The sequence below is a fragment of the Notothenia rossii genome (genome assembly GCF_949606895.1).
Source record: "Notothenia rossii genome assembly, chromosome: 10".
NCBI classification, from domain to species: Eukaryota; Metazoa; Chordata; class Actinopteri; order Perciformes; family Nototheniidae; genus Notothenia; species Notothenia rossii.
The window spans coordinates 45,454,044-45,471,876 of record NC_136908.1 but is presented as its reverse complement, the minus strand read 5'-3'; the positions used below and the strand labels follow the sequence as shown (position 1 = coordinate 45,471,876).

Here is a 17,833-nt window from a genome sequence, read left to right as displayed (position 1 = left end):
CCTTGATGTGGCATAATTGCGAAACGTGTATTCCCCCTTTTTTGTGCCAAATCTGGGTTTTACATGATTTGTGGAGCTCCCTCTGGTGCTATGATCATGGTATTCCTTGACCTTTGGGAAGAATTTTGACATGTACATGGGTACCACAGAGGTGTAGTGTATCTTGTAGACCAGGCCCATTGCAAGTAGCTGTACTCTGTCGTCTACTCTAAGCCATCCTAGGTTGTCAAAGTGGGCAGAGGTGAGGTGGGTTCTAGATGAAAGGTCAAGCAGTTGTCTGACCAGTTTATTTTGTGATGTTTGAAGTTTTATTTTTAGCGCCTTGGAGGTGCTATGGTACCATGACGTGCAAGCATATTCATAGTACCCTTGAATGAGTGCTCCTGCCAGAGTTTTCAGGGTGTTTTTGTTTACCAGAGAGGAGATCCGGTATAGGAATCTAGTTCTTTGATTTACTTTTTTTATTACATTGGATGCCATTTTGTCACAGGAGAGGTTTGCCTAAAGAATAGATCCTAGGTATGTAATTTCCTTCTTACTTGTGACAATAATGTCACCCACTGCAACTGAGAAGTCGAGATTATGTTTAGAACCGAAGAGAATGGACTCTGTTTTACCCAGGTGTAATGATAATTTATTATCGGCGAGCCGGGTGCAGATTCTGCCGAGCTCGGAGCTGAGGGTTTTTTCCACCTGCAATCTGCTCCTGTCAGAGACCAGCAGGGCTGAGTCGTCCGCGAACAGGAACAAGTTGCAGTCACATGCTGATGACATGTCATTTGCATAAATTAGGAACAGTAACGGACTTAATATGCTTCCTTGTGGAACACCACAGCTCACTGGGAGGGGGGGGGACAGAGTACCGTTTACCTCCAACATCTGTTCTCTCCCCTCCAGGTAGAATTGCATCCAGCTCATCGATAGTTTATCAAAACCAATTGCTTTTAGCTTGTCAATCAGAATGGGGTGATTGACAGTGTCAAAAGCCTTTTGCAGGTCCAGCGTCACCATGCCGCAGTATTTGCCCTCGTCCACCTCTTGTTTGATGTGGTCGTTTAAATAAAGAAGGCATGTGTCAGTGGAGTGGGATGTTCTAAAGCCAGATTGAAATTCATAGATTAGTTTCTTGTCCGCGAGGTACTTTTCGACCTGTTCATATACTATTTTTTCCATGACTTTTGAGATGGAGGTAAGTATAGAAACAGGGCGGTAGTTGCCTGGGTCCAATTTGCTGCCCTTTTCGTGCAGGGGGGTTACTCTTGCAATTTTGAAGTCTTTGGATACTTTTCCCTGTTTTATGGAGAGGTTAATTATGTGAGCTATGACTGGTGAGATGGCGGTTGCTGTGTCTCTGAGGAATTTGGAGGGGATATTGTCGTGGCCAGTGGCCTTGTTAGGTTGGCTAATGTTTGGCATGACGACGCTTAGTAGTCTCATTTAGCCAGGTGTTAGCAACCGCCGGTTTCAGATACATAGAAGCCTCCTATGTTCATTAGTGGGGTGTTTACTGACCTATTATATGTGTTAGAAAAAATCGTGAAATTCTCGTAAGCTTGTATTAACCACATATCTTATTTCGGGCCTCTAAGCAAATCTCATCCCTTGACTTCCAGGTGAGGAAGCCCACAAGGGCCAAATGGCCATTTTGGGTTTAGGAGATAATTCACCTCACCTCTGCAAGATTTAGACTTATAAGTATGTCATTTGGTGAAGGGGTTATTATTAACATGATAAAGCAGGTGTGAAGGTTCAAACAGCTGACTGTGGTGCTCATCCCCTTAAACCTTGAGACAGATGAGGCTCAGAACGACTCTCTCTCTTAGCTGGGCTGTCGAGTTCACTTTCAGTGAGATGTGTTACCCCAGGCGGCACCAGTGAATCCTCTCCCGCCACATCCAATCACAACCAGCCTGACAGGAACAGAGAGTAATGGAGAAAAATAATATTCAAGATGAGTATAATGTGTTTTTCTGCGCCTCGATCCTCGGGCGAGACACAAACTCTGTAAAATGTGTCTCCCACGCTGAAATACTGAGCGGCTAAGTATAGGCTGAGTGGTCTGCCTGTTTTGCATTGTGCACTGTGACAGAAGCATGTGTAGTTATCACATAAATAGAACATGCTAAACACCTTCAGGAATGCTGATGGAGAAAAGAGGGAGGCAGAGAGAGGAAGTGAACGCATCAGGGACAGAGTCAAAGACGGAAGGGAGGGATAAGAGGAAGGGGAAGAAGCCATGCCAAAGAGAAGGGGATGTGTTCATACAGTAGGCTACTGTTTGTTAGCGTGTTAGCAAGTTGATAACACATTCATGTAAAGTTCTGCTTGTTGCTTCTTCTTCTGTAGCAATCTCAGGGAAAATGAAGACTTGAAGTCTGTTCTCTGCAGTTCTGGCCCATGCTGTTTATCTGCACAGTACAGTACGTGGCATTCAACCAGGGAGAAATTCTTGGTATCCTAGTGTGGTATTCTAGGATTTTGGGAGGCCTAAGACAACACTGTGTGAGGAAGAAGTGAGTGGATGAAACACAGGGTGTTGTCTGTGCTTCTGTTTCATTACATTACATTGCATTTAGACTTTTATCAAAAGTGACTTACAATAAGTGCATTCGACCAAGAAGATACAAACTTTATTTGCCTGGACAGTGAGTCTGAGTAGAGCTGAGTGATTCATTAATTAGATGTTGATATTGAGCAATATAAGTTAATGCTAAAAAACACAGGATCAGCTTCTCAAATGTTAAAATTGAAAGGTTTATTTGTCTTTATTCTGATGTTAACAAAATATCTCTGGGCTTTGGACTGTTCTTCTAAACATTTAAGGATGTCAACTTGACTCACTGTGGTAACTTTTTCAAATCAAAAGTTTAATTTGAGAACAATTATCTGTAGATAAATCCATAATGAAAACAAATGTTTGTGGCACAACTGCCATAACATATTTTAAACAGGACATCCTGTGCACAGTGACACATCAGATAGCATGGCAAAGCAAGCACATCCTATCATTTGACAAAAATATCTGAACTCAAGGTCAACCTGCCGAGCTTAGCAAACTGCATCTGTTGCTGAGATGACGCTGGGAGATTTAGTAGAAAGCTTTTAAAAAGCTACTAAGTTTACCCGAGGTAATGATTTTTTACTCAAACTTCGGTTTCTAAGGTCAAGAATTCACTTTGATGAACTCTCAGTGCAGCACTCTTTAACAGATTTTTCTTATTGCGTTTTCACATTTGTGTGAAACGGCCAGAGAGATGGTCAGCCTGTTGACAGATGGGTCTTGGACAGTCATATGCTCGTGTTTTACTTGATCTCATGATGCTGACTGCGTCATATGTGTTTCTTTGTGGGGTTGTCATCAGTTGCACTAGCTTTTTGGTTTTAAAAGTTTGCCAGAAATGATAAACACGCGGTTTCTTATCCTTTCCATCGGACTCTCAATGGTTTTTGCCTTCCCTCACCTGAAACCACCACAAAGCAACCTGTGGGACAAACTGCTGGTTTATTCATGTGACCCTCAGACTGTAAACTGGATTCCACGAAGTCCTCAAGCCAATACAAATAAAAGAAGTGTATGTCTGTTTAGCCATGTCATAAGTTCGTAACCTTGCCCAAATCCCTGCGATCCCTAACAAGATAAGCAGATCCAAAAGTGGATGTTACTTATTGTCGTGTAATTCTTCCAGATAAAAGGAAGGACAAATGGGGCGAAGCCTGCAAGCTAGTTCAGGTTGTCAACTCGAGTACCAATGATACATTAACACGTGACGTACCTCGTCCCTCTTACAACCAACCAAACACATTCTCCTAAACATGCCGCTCTATTTAAGCTGCTAGGTCTTCCTGCCTCTGCCTCGCTATGCTGCTGCAGCACTGCTGTGTTCACTTGCTATTGCTACGTTCATGTTCCTGCTGTGTTTCATGTTGCTGCTGCTTGCCTGACCAACCACCACCCCAGCTCCACCCCAGCTTCCACCTGTAGGCTCGGGGGATTGTTATCTAATCATCACTCAATGTTCTTTGTAAATCTGTGGAGTGATGAGGCCCGAGCCTAGACGCTAAACTCAACTATATGCTGCTTATAATAAACATATTAAGAACACGTGAGTTGTCTGACTGAAATACGGTTGTTACTAAAGTGTGATATGCTCTTAACCCCTCAAAACACTCACACTGTGCACACTACACATAAGAGATAAGGCCACGATCATGGCTGAAAAATAGCCATGTGTGTTCAATAAACGCTTGAATAAATGCTTAGATATACTGTGTGGATGTTTTGCATTATAGGGAGAAATGGGACATACATTATGTACAGGTCAGTGGGTCCAGAGGGGATGAGGAGAGCCCTGAACACACACACACACACACACACACACACACACACACACACACACACACACACACACACACACACACACACACACACACACACACACACACACACACACACACACACACACACTGTGTCTCATAATGTCCTCAAATGGAGCATTAGAGGAGTGTGTGTTGTCAGAGACATGATCACTCACGGCCACTGAGCTGATTTGCAGTGTGTGTGTGTTCATCTGTGAATGTGTTGTGTATTCTCTTGATTGTTGTATCTGGATCGATTTTCTCTATGTGTTTTGTTGACTGATCTTCTAGATTTGTAAATGTGTGTGTGTGTGTGTGTGTGTGTGTGTGTGTGTGTGTGTGTGTGTGTGTGTGTGTGTGTGTGTGTGTGTGTGTGTGTGTGTGTGTGTGTGTGTGTGTGTGTGTGTGTGTGTGTGTGTGTGTGTGTGTGTGTGTGTGTGTGTGTGTGTGTGTGTGTGTGTGTGTGTGTGTGTGTGTGTGTGTGTGTGTGTGTGTGTGTGTGTGTGTGTGTGTGTGTGTGTGTGTGTGTGTGTGTGTGTGTGTGTGTGTGTGTTTTTTTTTTGCCAGTGCTGGAGGCAGGGTCCTGGCCTGTTTCTATCCAGGTGTGTGTTTTTGGCCTTGAGGGAGACATAGCAGATGGTCCCTCTTTGCAGTTGAGTGTGTGTATCTGTAACGGACTGGTTGTCAGAAACAGCCACCCCGGCCCAAAAAATGTAGCTAGCAGAACATCAGCTTGAGAGATACACTTCTGCTCTACTGTTAAAGGCCTGGGTCAGGGTCCAGAGTAGGGGCGCAGGGAGATAAAAAGAGGTCGACCAAAGGGCTGCACAGTAAATCATACTTGAAATGAAATGTTAAGTGTTGTAGTTAGCAATTTAAAGTGTCTACATTTTGAGGGAAAGATATTCAGACAAACTACAGTACTTGAAAGGAGATGTGAAGAAGCTCTGCCATACTGTACAAGCAAACTACTAGTTTTAAATGTCTACATCCGTGCAAAGCTTATTCATATTGTTTTGATATCTGAATGCCAATGTTGTATTGTGCAATCTTGAAATTGGCCTTGACTTTTAGAATCTAACTGAAGCTTTATTTGTGTGTCTGCTGACTATTTATGAAGCGGGTTAGCTCCCTAGTTCATCTTGTAAGGGGAGAGTGTGGATCAGGTGGTATGTTCATTCAATGGTTCATGTGTCCACTGACCTGGTGACATCACCGTCTCTAACGATACACAAATGCCTGAATGAAGTACATTCCTTATCTGAAACAATAACGGTACCAGATGTAACATCTAAGGTTGCACTTAATAATATTAATCTTTGAGTATTTGAACCCCAAATGTCTTCATTTCACACTGATGACAAAGTCTGACATTTTCTCCACTGTCTAATATGCTGAAATGTTGTTCATGCGGACACATTTGTGCAAAGCACATGACGGGTAATTCAGGGTACCTGGGAAATTAGAGCTTCAGAACTTCTGAAGACGCATTTATCAGCAACGTGTGAGAACCAGTGCTCATAAATTATGTTCATTTTACAACAAAATGTTACTCATTACACCTTTTTTAATTAATTTCAGAACAGTGTGAAAGGAGTTTTAACAGTTATGTTACTTACATGTTTTCTTTGACCTTGATTGAACTAAAGTCTCCTAACAGTAAAAATGTAATTGACATAAAAAAGGGTTATTTCATTTGAGTACATGTAGTTCATACAGGAGGAAGTTATTATGTTCCTTTCTGAGTTTTATATCAGCTGAATGTAATCTTTTATCACCCAGTTTAGTATATACAGTATAGCTGCAGGACAGACTTTGATGTGATGCCCTGAGGTCATAAAGTGGTCTTTATGACGGGTGAGCCCATGTGATCATAAGGACTGAACCACATCAGCTGATGCTGCTGCCTGTAGCAGAGTCTGTGAATACAGCCAACACTGTTTCTCTAGTTCGCAGACTGAGTTTATCAGCACACATGTCCTCACTTAGTAGAACTGTTAAAGAGAAATTATTCATTGGGTGGTCAATTCAAGTCAGACTTTGACGATCCTTTTTATTTAGCTCTAGATGGATTGGCACACATTTTGGTACGAACATCCATTTTCCCCAGAGGATGAAGCCTGTTTTATTCAGGGGGAATCCCGCTACTTTTAATTTGAACGTTTTTTTTTAGCAACCAGTGCCTTTATTGTAGAGACAGAGTTGAAACGGGAAAACAGAGGGAATGACATGCGGAAAATGGTCCTGGTCCATATTCGAATCCGGGTCCTCCGTTACATCCCACTACATGGGCCCAATCCCGTTTTTGTTGGCACCACCTGCAGTTTGACACATGTCATGCATGGTAGAATGTCTTGACAACTTTAATGGATGATAACGCAGTTTGAGTGGAGACGTTTGTGGTCTCTCTGAATTCCTGACTTTTTATCTGGTGCTTTCATACTTTGGTTTGTATTATGTTAACGCTGATGTTCTTCATAATGAGTAATATAGCGTTGTAGAGTCTTAGTCTTTGTTCCCATGTTGTCTTCTGGAAAGGTCATATCAGGTTTCATATGATTTGATTCTGTACCTTTTCATCAGTACCATGGAATAAACTGGCATTTTGGCTGGTAAAATGTTAACTTAACCTGCTCTTTAAATTGTAAGTAAATAAAGTACAAAACAAGATGAAACCAGTCCCAAAAGTTGATTATTTTAAACCATAACCTGGTCAAAAGCTGTATTTCTTTGTACCTTAAGTGCTGTAGTATATCGGTGTTCCACTGATCACTAAGTCTTCTTCTCTGTCTCTTTTTCTTTCCAGGTTATCCCTTCATCCCCGGCCTTGTGGATTTACACGCTGCCTTTATCTAAAGGGAAGTCCTATTGATTCTGCTCGCCATAAAGCCCACAGATTACAATGGAAAGGCCTTGATCACAGCTATGACATACCGCATCGGAATTTTTCAAGTCAAGGACTAAAGTAGAAGAGTGACGGGAGTTTTTATTTTCAGCTGTTACATTTCAGTTATTTTTGGGATATCCAATGCTTACAGAGTTTTCTGTAATTCTAAGCATGTATTTTTAATTTGCTTTGATTTATTCATTTGAACCAGACACTCTTCTGTCTCTACGGTATACACATCATATTCTGTAACCATGTACGGTAGCTCCCGTTCCGTCTCCAAGCTGGATGTTGTTGGTTCCAACGGTAACGGGTCGGTGTCTGGGAGCCCCGCGCGCTCCCCCCGCCTCCCCCGCTCCCCCCGCCTCGGACACCGGAGAAACAGCAGCAGCAGCTCCAGTGGACTCACGGGCTCCTGTAAGACCCTCTCTATGGAGAATATTCAGTCTCTGAATGCTGCCTACGCTACAGGGGGTCCGATGTACTTCGCTGACACACTTGATGATCCAATGGGCATCGGCAGCCTGGGCAGCGGGCTGAACCCCTCTGTGCCCAAAAACACCATGACGCTGGGCAGGGCGGGGGCCCGGGTGCCCTATGGGATCAGGGCGGCCGTCATGGGGAGCAGCCCTAATATAAACACTGGGGGAGGGGGAGGGATGATGCCCAATGATGCGATATCATTTGGGGGGGAAATGCAAAACCACCCCCCACAGGCGGCTACTGTGCCACACTCCATGAGACAGGTGAGCAGCGCAGGGTTTTTCTCTTCTGTTGTTGCAACCTTGAAGCCAAAGCAAACTACATTTGTATTTGTTGTCACTTACTCTATTTCATAATTGGTTAATGTCTGTGTAATTCTTGTTTTCAAATCTTTATACCTTAAATATTTGACATACTGTTAAAAGTATGATAGAATGAACAAAACATTTTGACAAAAACAAAAAAAATTAAAAGCTGTGGTTGGACAAATTGACGGAAAATCAATTTATCTGAAAATGACTCGGTTACAATAGAGTGTTTTGTAAGAAAAAAAAGTCAAGAAGGACTACATTTAAAAGAGTGACGAGAGTATGTCTCTATGCAATTGTAAGCATGCATTTTTTTTGTATTTGTTTAGTTTATCAATTTGAAACAGATAATCATACTCTCCACAATATGTGGTTTCAGTTGGTTTTTCTAGGTGTAAAAACATGAATCCTCAGTTAAAATCCATTGTTATCTTTAAAGAGTTTTGCTTAAAAAGTAAACAAACAGATGAGCTAAAATGAAATATCCATAATCTGATAATCTGTGCAAATGAAATTGGTTTCTGGTGTGGAGAGTCTTTGTCTCACCTTTGAGATCATCGAATTACTCAAATTGCACATAAACATTTTTGAACATGAATTATCCTCATGTTTTACTTTGTTGTGTTACTGTTTGTTTCTTAAGTCACATTTTAACTGCATGATAAGTAAGCTGTGTGGGTATTCATTCAGTATGTTTAAATAGACTAAGGTCTTCCCTCCCACTCTGTTAGTCATAACCTAAAGAATGTAGCTCCTTCCTCTCTCATATCTCCATCCCCCTCTTATTTCTAATTATTTCTCTTACAAAAAAAATCCTTTCTTAATCCCTCCTTAAGTCTTACTTCCTGCACCAGCTACCAAAGTAGTGTCGGTTTAAAAATGCATCCTAGTTATTTGTAATACTTTGGTACACTGCTGTTTGAATGTCAAGATGAATTAAACATTGTTATGGGGAGCATCTTCCTATTAATAATGCAGTTAGGTGTGTACTCTGTGAAAGCATTGTGTATGCAAATGGGCAACCCGAAACAAAGGTGTGTCGTAAAATAGGTTATTGTTATCAATACAAAATATATTTGCATGAATATTTGTATTGTTTTTTTGTTCATATTCATTTTCTTATATTCATTAGATCTTGCAGCACTAAAAGTAGGATATTTCTGTCCTAACATTTAACATATTTATTTTATTTACCAGGTGAGAGACGGTGCAATGTCAGACCTACAGTCGCAGTTAAGAGAAGTTCTGAGAGAGAACGAACTACTGCGCAGAGAAGTAAGGACACTCCAGACTCACACACTTTGATGAACCATTTTCATTTCCAATTTTTTTTACGTTTGTTTACTGGCGTTTAAAACAAAGTTTATAGCTATAATAACAACTAAAAGTCAGTGAATTGAATTAGTAATATAAGGAGGCAAATGTCTGATTTATTTTAGCTGGAGGCAAAAGAGTCCAAGCTGAGCTCCTCTATGAACTCCATCAAGACGTTTTGGAGTCCAGAGCTGAAGAAAGAGAGGGCGCTGAGGAAGGACGAAGTCACCAAGATGGCCGTGTGGAAGGAGCAGTACAGGGTGGTGCAGGATGAGACGCAGGTAGGAAGGAGGCCTGGCTCTGTGTGTGTGTGTGTTTGTGTACACATTTTGTGTTTCTTTAGTACAAAACAGCAAAAGCGTGTTGCTCAGTGTGAAAACCAGTGAAAAAAGGTACATGGATCAAAGTAATATATGTAAAAAACAATATCGATGCAGGATTGGGTTACTCTTTTTGAGTGGTGGATAGTAACAATGTAAATTTAGTCAAGTACTGTGCCTAAGTACAGTTTTGAGGTATTTGTACTTTACCTGAGTATTCGCATTCACACCTAATAGTCCGATTCTCTGGTGCGCACCAGACCACAGTTTGTTACATTGTTTCATTTTTCAGAAGGTTCGGTTTGTTCACACAACTCAAACGGACTATGAACTTTAAACACAAGTCATGTGCACGGAAATGCTGTTCAACCATTGGTCAGACATTAAGGGAGTAAAAACGCAAATCCTGGCAATTTCTACCGGAGCCTCCGCCATGGAGCATCGGCGGGTTATTTTCATGCTGCTGTCAATCTGGAGAGGATATCAACAGAATCTAGCAGACGGCGCATATGATTATATAATCAGACAACGTGCGTTAAAAAACATTATAACACATATAATGAGAGACGTTCTGCAGTAAGGAGGTGGCTCTGACTTTTATGCAAGGTTGAGCATTTTTGCTTTACACGACACTGTTCAACACTTCATTCTGCTTCACTCTTTCGCTAAAGATTTTGAAGACATCCGCGTTCTTTTGACACGTAAATAATACGCTTCCTTTGTTTTGGTTCACACCAGAGATGATCCGCTCCAGAGTTCAATAGCAAGCGGTCCAAGACCACCTCTTTTAGGCGGACCAGAGTCCGGTTGTTTAGTTTACATCGGAGGTCTCGGACTGTGTTCACACCGACCCAAATGAACCGCACCAAGTGGCTAAACGCACCAGGGTTAGATTCAACCAGACTTGGCTGGTGTGAATGCGACCTTAGGCTGGTGTGAATGCGACCTTAAAGGGTGCATTCACACCTAATAGTCCGCTCTCTGGTGCGCAGCAGACCACAGTTTGTTACATTGTTTCATTTTTCAGAAGGTTCGGTTTGCGTTCACACGGGCAAAACTCAAACGGACTATAAACTTTAAACACAAGTCATGTGCTCGGAAATGCTGTTCAACCATTGGTCAGACATTAAGGGGGTGAAAACGCAAATCCCGGCAATTTCTAGCGGAGCCTCCGCCATGGAGCATCGGCACTTTCGGCATGTTATTCTCATGCTGCTGTTAATCTGGAGATCAACAGACACTAGCGGCCCGGCATATGATTATATAATCAGACAACGTCCGTTAAAAAACATTATTACATGGCTTTGTTGAATACTCGATTCTGATTGGTCAATTCAGAACAAGTGACACGTTGTTAATCCAGAACAGACAGACCGCTGTCAAGGATTTATTGACCGTACTAAGGACGCTTACATCTGCACAAAGAAGTCCGTTCGATTTAACTGTAGGCTATACAGTTTTGCCGACAAGTTTCTAACTGACAAGACAAGAGCGACAAGAAAAAAGCAGAGAAGTAACGGGCAGAAATCCTCCTTTTTACGCAGGGGTCCAGATATAGACATCAGACGGCGACACATATTCAGTTGCCAGTTACTTTGGCATTAGGGCAGGGATATCTAGATACTTTCCAAGGTTTGACATAATGAATTGTGCTACTTTTAAAGCAAGCAACGATGTTTTCAAATCTGTAATCTAAAAGCTCCTCAAAAACGCTATCGAAGCAGTTCCTGCCGTTGCTACGTTAGTTCAAACAGTAACAACGGACTATTTTTCTCAGTGGATGCATGTCAATTTAAATCAATACATACAACTATTTTTGAAATCAATAAAATCATTTTCTAAATCCACAAAAGCATTTCAATTAATATTGGGAGTCATGTTTGTTGAGAATGTGGCCTTGTAATAAGCGGGATAATATGCAGCGACTTGGTCATTATGGGGAAAACAACACCTTCATGCCGATCTAGATCCCTCCGCTTCGTTGAAGATATCCGCGTTCTTGTGACACGTAAATACTGCGCTTCCTATGTTTTCGTGCGGACTGCGCTCACACCAGCAATGAACCGCTCCAGAGTTCGCAAGCAAGCGCTCCGAGACCACCTATTTTAGCGGACCAGAGTCCGGTTGTTTAGTTCACTTAAGAGTTCTCGGACTGTGTTCACACCGACCCAAATGAACCGCACCAAGCGGCTAAACGCACCAGGGTTCGATTCAACCGGACTATACAAGGCAGGTGTGAAAACACCCTCAAATAGGTGGTCTCGGAGCGCTTGCTAGTGAACTCTGGAGCGGTTCATTGCTGGTGTGAACTCAATCCGCACCAAAACATTGGAAGCGTAGTATTTACGTGTCACAAGAACGCGGATATCTTCAAAATATTTAGTGAAAGAGTCTTTCAAGACATCCGCGGTTGTTTAGTTAAAGAGTGAAGCAGAATGAAGTGTTGAACAGTGTCGTGTAAAGTAAAAATTCTCCGTCAACTACATAAAAGTAAGAACAACTGTCGTCGGTGAAACGACCCTCCTTACTGCAGAACGTCTCTCATGGATAATGAGACATTATCCCGCTTATTACATGGCCACATTCTCAACAAAGTAACGACATGACTCCCAATATTAATTGAAATGCTTTTGTGGATTTAGAAAATGATTTTATTGATTTAAAAAATAGTTGTATGTATTGATTTAAATTGACATGCATCCGCTGAGAAAAATAGTCCGTTGTTACTGTTCGAACTAACGTAGCAACGGCAGGAACTGCTTCGATAGCGTTTTTGAGGAGCTTTTAGATTACAGATTTGAAAACATCGTTGCTTGCTTTAAAAGTAGCACAATTAATTTTGTCAAACCTTGGAAAGTATCTAGATATCCCTGCCCTAATGCCAAAGTAACTGGCAACTGAATATGTGTCGCCGTCTGATGTCTATGTCTGGACCCCTGCGTAAAAAGGAGGATTTCTGCCCGTTACTTCTCCGCTGTTTTCTTGTCGCTCTTGTCTTGTCAGTTAGAAAAGCAAACTGCATGCACTTTGCTTTTCAGACCAACTGTATACACTTAAATCGAACAGACTTCTTTGTGCAGATGTGAGCGTCCTTAACAACGGTCAATAAATCCTTGACAGTGGTCTGTCTGTTCTGGATTAACAACGTGTCACGTGTTCTGAATTGACCAATCAGAATAGAGTATTCAACAAAGCCATGTAATAATGTTTTTTAACGGACGTTGTCTGATTATATAATCATATGCCGGGCCGCTAGTGTCTGTTGATCTCCAGATTAACAGCAGCATGAGAATAACATGCCGAAAGTGCCGATGCTCCATGGCGGAGGCTCCGCTAGAAATTGCCGGGATTTGCGTTTTCACCCCCTTAATGTCTGACCAATGGTTGAACAGCATTTCCGAGCACATGACTTGTGTTTAAAGTTTATAGTCCGTTTGAGTTTTGCCCGTGTGAACGCAAACCGAACCTTCTGAAAAATGAAACAATGTAACAAACTGTGGTCTGCTGCGCACCAGAGAGCAGACTATTAGGTGTGAATGCACCTACCAGAGTCCGGTTGTTTAGTTCACTTAAGAGGTCTCGGATTGTGTTCACACCGACCCAAATGAACCGCACCAAGCGGCTAAACGCACCAGGGTTCGATTCAACCGGACTATACAAGGCAGGTGTGAACGCGCGCTTAGTTTATGCTACTTTATACTTCAAACTATATTTATTTGACAACTTTTGTTACTTACTTTTGAGGTTTTCTTAAAATATACACAAATATTTTTAGGTTAACATATCCAGCAGCCGTATATATCAAGTTATTCAAATTAGCTCTAAATGTCTACATTTACCAGTTGTGATAAAACACGTGAATTATCATAATAGTAACCAAGTAACTCAATATATACTGTATATAAGATTCTTTGATATTTGGCCTTGCATTCTTTTAGCATTTCTTTGATTTATCCATCCGTGATAAATCAGTTTTGTGGGTAATGGTAATTGATGAGCTGGCACAAATGGGAGCATGTCCCCCTCTGGATTATTCTGGTGGATGTGTGTGGCTGCTGTGAGACGGCCTTGTAGCCGGTAAACGGGTGAAGCAAGGCGGCTGCTCATGGACTCCCAGCTGTCTGTTGGTGCAGGAGCCCTCTGGAGGAGCGGAGACAAAGCTCGTCTGGCACGCGTCCGCGCTGTTATACAAGACATCATGCACTCACACAAGCGCTGCCTCACGGTGACTCAACTCACACGCTCCTTTCTCCAAACCAGTGCAGAAAGTGCTGGCTACATTTCGGTCACAACAGGTGCTCTTATCTCTGCTGGGTGCATTTTTGTGCCTTTGATGTTTCTCCCAAGACTCCAACGACATGTTTAACGTTGAGTTTGTGGGAAAGCACTTAAGGTTGAGGAATGACATCATAAGTTATTAAATCACTCTCTAGGAAGATTTACAGCCAGTTTGGTGCGTGTGTGTGCATGTGCAGTATGCCTGTTTGTGTGCATCCATAAATCTGTGTGCACACTTACGGCCCGTCCACACTACAGCTTCAAAAAAAGCGTGCGGGCGTGTCTGAAGCTCGACCAACAACCTATCACATGAATCTCCCGCCCCTGACACACAAGCAGCGGTTTGATTGGCTAGAGCTTGTACTGGCATATGATTTGATTGGCTGACGCTTCCACCGAAAGCTTCAGAAGCTTCAAAAGTTGAACATTGCTCAACTTTTGCAGCCTGAAACACCAGGAATGCTCCCCTCTGCTACCCACAATTCAGTTCGGCGAAAAGCGAGGAAACGTGACGTCACCCCATTCAAAGTGAATGGGCAGACGCGTTGGAAACCGTTTTTGAAGCTTTCGAAGCTGTAGTGTGGACGGGCCGTTATTCAAAGAGAATCTGTGTGAGAGAACAAAGGAACAGATGATGATGTATTTGGCCTCCTGCCACACACTATATTCAGTTGCCTTCACACACACTCCTCTTACAGTGTGTGTTGAGATGTGAGAATCTTTCCTGCTCTGATCTCTAATGTTGGCAAATATTCCCTTCATCTTAATCTCTTTCACTTCCATTCCCTTTCTTTTCCCAAAAAACCACACCCTTTCTAACCCGAGGCTTCCTTTTGATTTCCTGCTCTCTTTATCCCTTCACTTTGCTTCTCTTCAATCTGTTTACCCTTCGCTGGCTTCTCTCTGTCCCCTCACATTTTTGCTCTCCTCTTACTCATTCCTATGCTCTTTTTCTATTTCTGTCATCACACAGTGAGTCAGCTCTCACTTTTTTTCCTCCCCCCTCAGTCCCTCCTCCCTCAGTCTTCGCCATCATCTCTGGGTTGGAAATTGAATAAAGTTACCTCTCAGTAATTTTGGCACGCACACGCACACGCACACGCACACGCACACACACACACACACACACACACACACACACACACACACACACACACACACACACACACACACACACACACACACACACACACACACACACACGCTTGGCCACGCCCCTGCTGAGGAATGCACATATCATCTCCACCCTTCGTCTTTCCTCTCTTTTCTCCTCCATGCTTTTTCCTCCACTCTTCCTCACTCTTTCGCCTCCACTTTCACGCTCTTCACAGTATCTTCGCCTCTCTTCCTCCCACCTCACTCTTTATCTCGTCCTCTCTTTCTGTCTGCCCTCCCTCATCATAACTCCTTTCCTTTCATATTGTTACAACCCTAGATTTAAAACCAGCATAACAGACATTCCTTATCTCATGTCGGTACTTGAAGATCTAATAAATAATGCTATAATAATCTGCAACACTATTATATTAAATATGAATGACTTGTTGTCTATTGTATTATGATTATGATATACTTTATTGTCTTTTAGGGAAATTAGCTCTGGACTCTGTCCTGCGACTCCACAGAAGTAAAAAAATCATGCATACTACTTAGTACACGATGAAAGACATTAACATATTAACACACATACACAGGTTGCACATACACGCAGACAAACCTACTGACAATGGTGACCTTTTGCACAACCCTCATGGCCAACATCTACATCTGTACATTACGTTTGAGTGCTGAGAAGCTTAATGGACATAGGCAGGAATGAGTGTATATTTTAAAAAATATATATTTTAAACTTAATAATGTATAATTATTTCTAAACACTCGATGTTCCGAGGACCAAAACAGCCGGTTTAAGTATTTTTTGTTTTACTTTATTGTAGTTTTTAAGCCTGTCTGCGTTTAAGGCAGGGAGAATGTCTAACACAAAAATAACTATGTGACGTTAAATGTAATTCGGCATGTTATATTCTGGTTATTGTGTGATTGTGTCTTATTAAAATATACCAAATTAACAAGAGGGAGTGGCTCTACTGTTGTAGCGCTGCTGCTGCACAGCTGTTCGGGAGAAAGTTTGTCTTACATAACTACTTTCTCTCTGCAGATAAGTGAGTGTGTGGGTGGGGATTTTAATTTTGTCAGTCAGATTAGATTGCAGTCTCTGTTTGTTGTCCCACTGAGCTTTAAATTCCCGTCCTCTCCCTCCATACTGCCAGTTGCTTTCTCGTGTCTCCCTTCCCACATCCACTAATTTCCTCTCCCGCAGCGTCTCCTCACTGCCACCACAATCTCCATCTTGTCACTGGTCCTCTCTCTCTCAGCATTTCACTCCCACTCTCAGACTCTCTCTCTCACGGGCCCCTGTCCTTCTTCATCATCTCCTCACTCTCCATCTGGGCCTGGGGAGCCGTTTTGCCACAGAACTAAATGCTGTATAACGGACACACCGTGTTCTGAAACTGTCCACTGACCTGAACACAGATGCTCTATTAGGGCTAGTCAGTGTTGTCTGTCTCCTTTGTCACTTTTAGTGCACATGCTTGCTCTGGTCTCTGTTGTGTGTGTGTGTGTGTGTGTGTGTGTGTGTGTGTGTGTGTGTGTGTGTGTGTGTGTGTGTGTGTGTGTGTGTGTGTGTGTGTGTGTGTGTGTGTGTGTGTGTGTGTGTGTGTGTGTGTGTGTGTGTGTGTGTGTGTGTGTGTGTGTGTGTGTGTGTGTGTGTGTGTGTGTGTGTGTGTGTGTGTGTGTGTGTGTGTGTGTGTGTGTGTGTGTGTGTGTGTGTGTGTGTGTGTGTGTGTGTGTGTGTGTGTGTGTGCGCGCGCGTGGGTGTGCGCGTGGGTGTGCGCGCGCGCGCCCAGTTTGTTCCATCCCTTTGAACACAGCAGGTAATTACAGTGTTTCATGCTGAAAGAAGAAAAATGAAGGAATGTGTGGAATGCTAAAGGGAAAAGTGTCTTTATCTTTTATTTTGTTCATTTTTTTCTCTATTTGCTCTCTATTTCAAACTAAAACACACACATTTTGTCTCTCTGACCCTCTGCACTCCTAACAGTCGTGAGTTTGCACTTAATAGATATACACACTCAAGCAGAGAGCAAGCAGCCGTTAGCATTCATGACTGTAACCATGACATCCAGGGATCAAATCGGCATATCTTTTTCCATTCTGTTACTTAAAGGGGACCTATCATGCAAAATGCATTTTTTCGATGTCTTTTATACATAAATATGTGTCCCCGGTGTGTCATGGAACTCACAAAGTGTCAGAAAACAAAACCCGCTCTCTTTTCCTCTAAAAAAAAAAGAAAAAAGGGGGGGTCTAACAAGCAGATCCAGAATTGTAGCTCCTATTACGTCATTGGCGACATCCGGCCGACGTGACACGTCCCAACCATGGATGTATAATAAGAACTGGATACAGCGTGGGAGGCGGGGCCTCGTTCATTCCTATGAGAGTTGCTCATTGGCACATGAAGACAAAATGGCCCAACTTTTGAGAGAGCGAAACGTCACGAAAGTATTCATATAATCATATAGTCTGTCTTTATTGTGCATCCATGGGTAAAGGTAAACCTCATGTAGTACTGAACACTACACATGAACGTGCCGGGCGGCACGGTCCCGTGGGTTAGATCATAATGTTCATAATGCAGAGGAAAATAGCTCTCAGGATAACGTTATTAGCACATTTTACAACTTGAGGACCGAATGTTTTTAATAAACAAAAAAAACAGGTCTCACAAGAAGCGTCTAAATGAGCCCTGAGCGAAAAAATGCTAACGCACTTAGCACAGAACTCACTGTAGAAATACTTTATTACTTATCGGATCTGCACAA

The 17,833-nt window shown here is 42.4% G+C and overlaps 1 protein-coding gene across 8 annotated transcripts in view; it reads left to right on the top strand.

Annotated features, from left to right (window-relative positions):
- The window catches only part of LOC307021729 (ELKS/Rab6-interacting/CAST family member 1-like), a 217,196-nt gene that overhangs the window by 11,587 nt on the left and 187,776 nt on the right, over positions 1 to 17,833 (top strand). For all 8 annotated transcript variants that reach the window (XR_013803233.1, XR_013803234.1, XR_013803235.1 and 5 more), the window contains exons 2-4: positions 7,163 to 7,989; positions 9,232 to 9,309; positions 9,474 to 9,629. Coding sequence is in view for 5 of the 8 variants with exons in the window: in XM_079654113.1 (XP_079510239.1) it covers positions 7,498 to 7,989; positions 9,232 to 9,309; positions 9,474 to 9,629 (726 nt within the window). In the remaining 3 variants the exon portion in view is untranslated. The remainder of the gene's footprint in view (positions 1 to 7,162; positions 7,990 to 9,231; positions 9,310 to 9,473; positions 9,630 to 17,833) is intronic.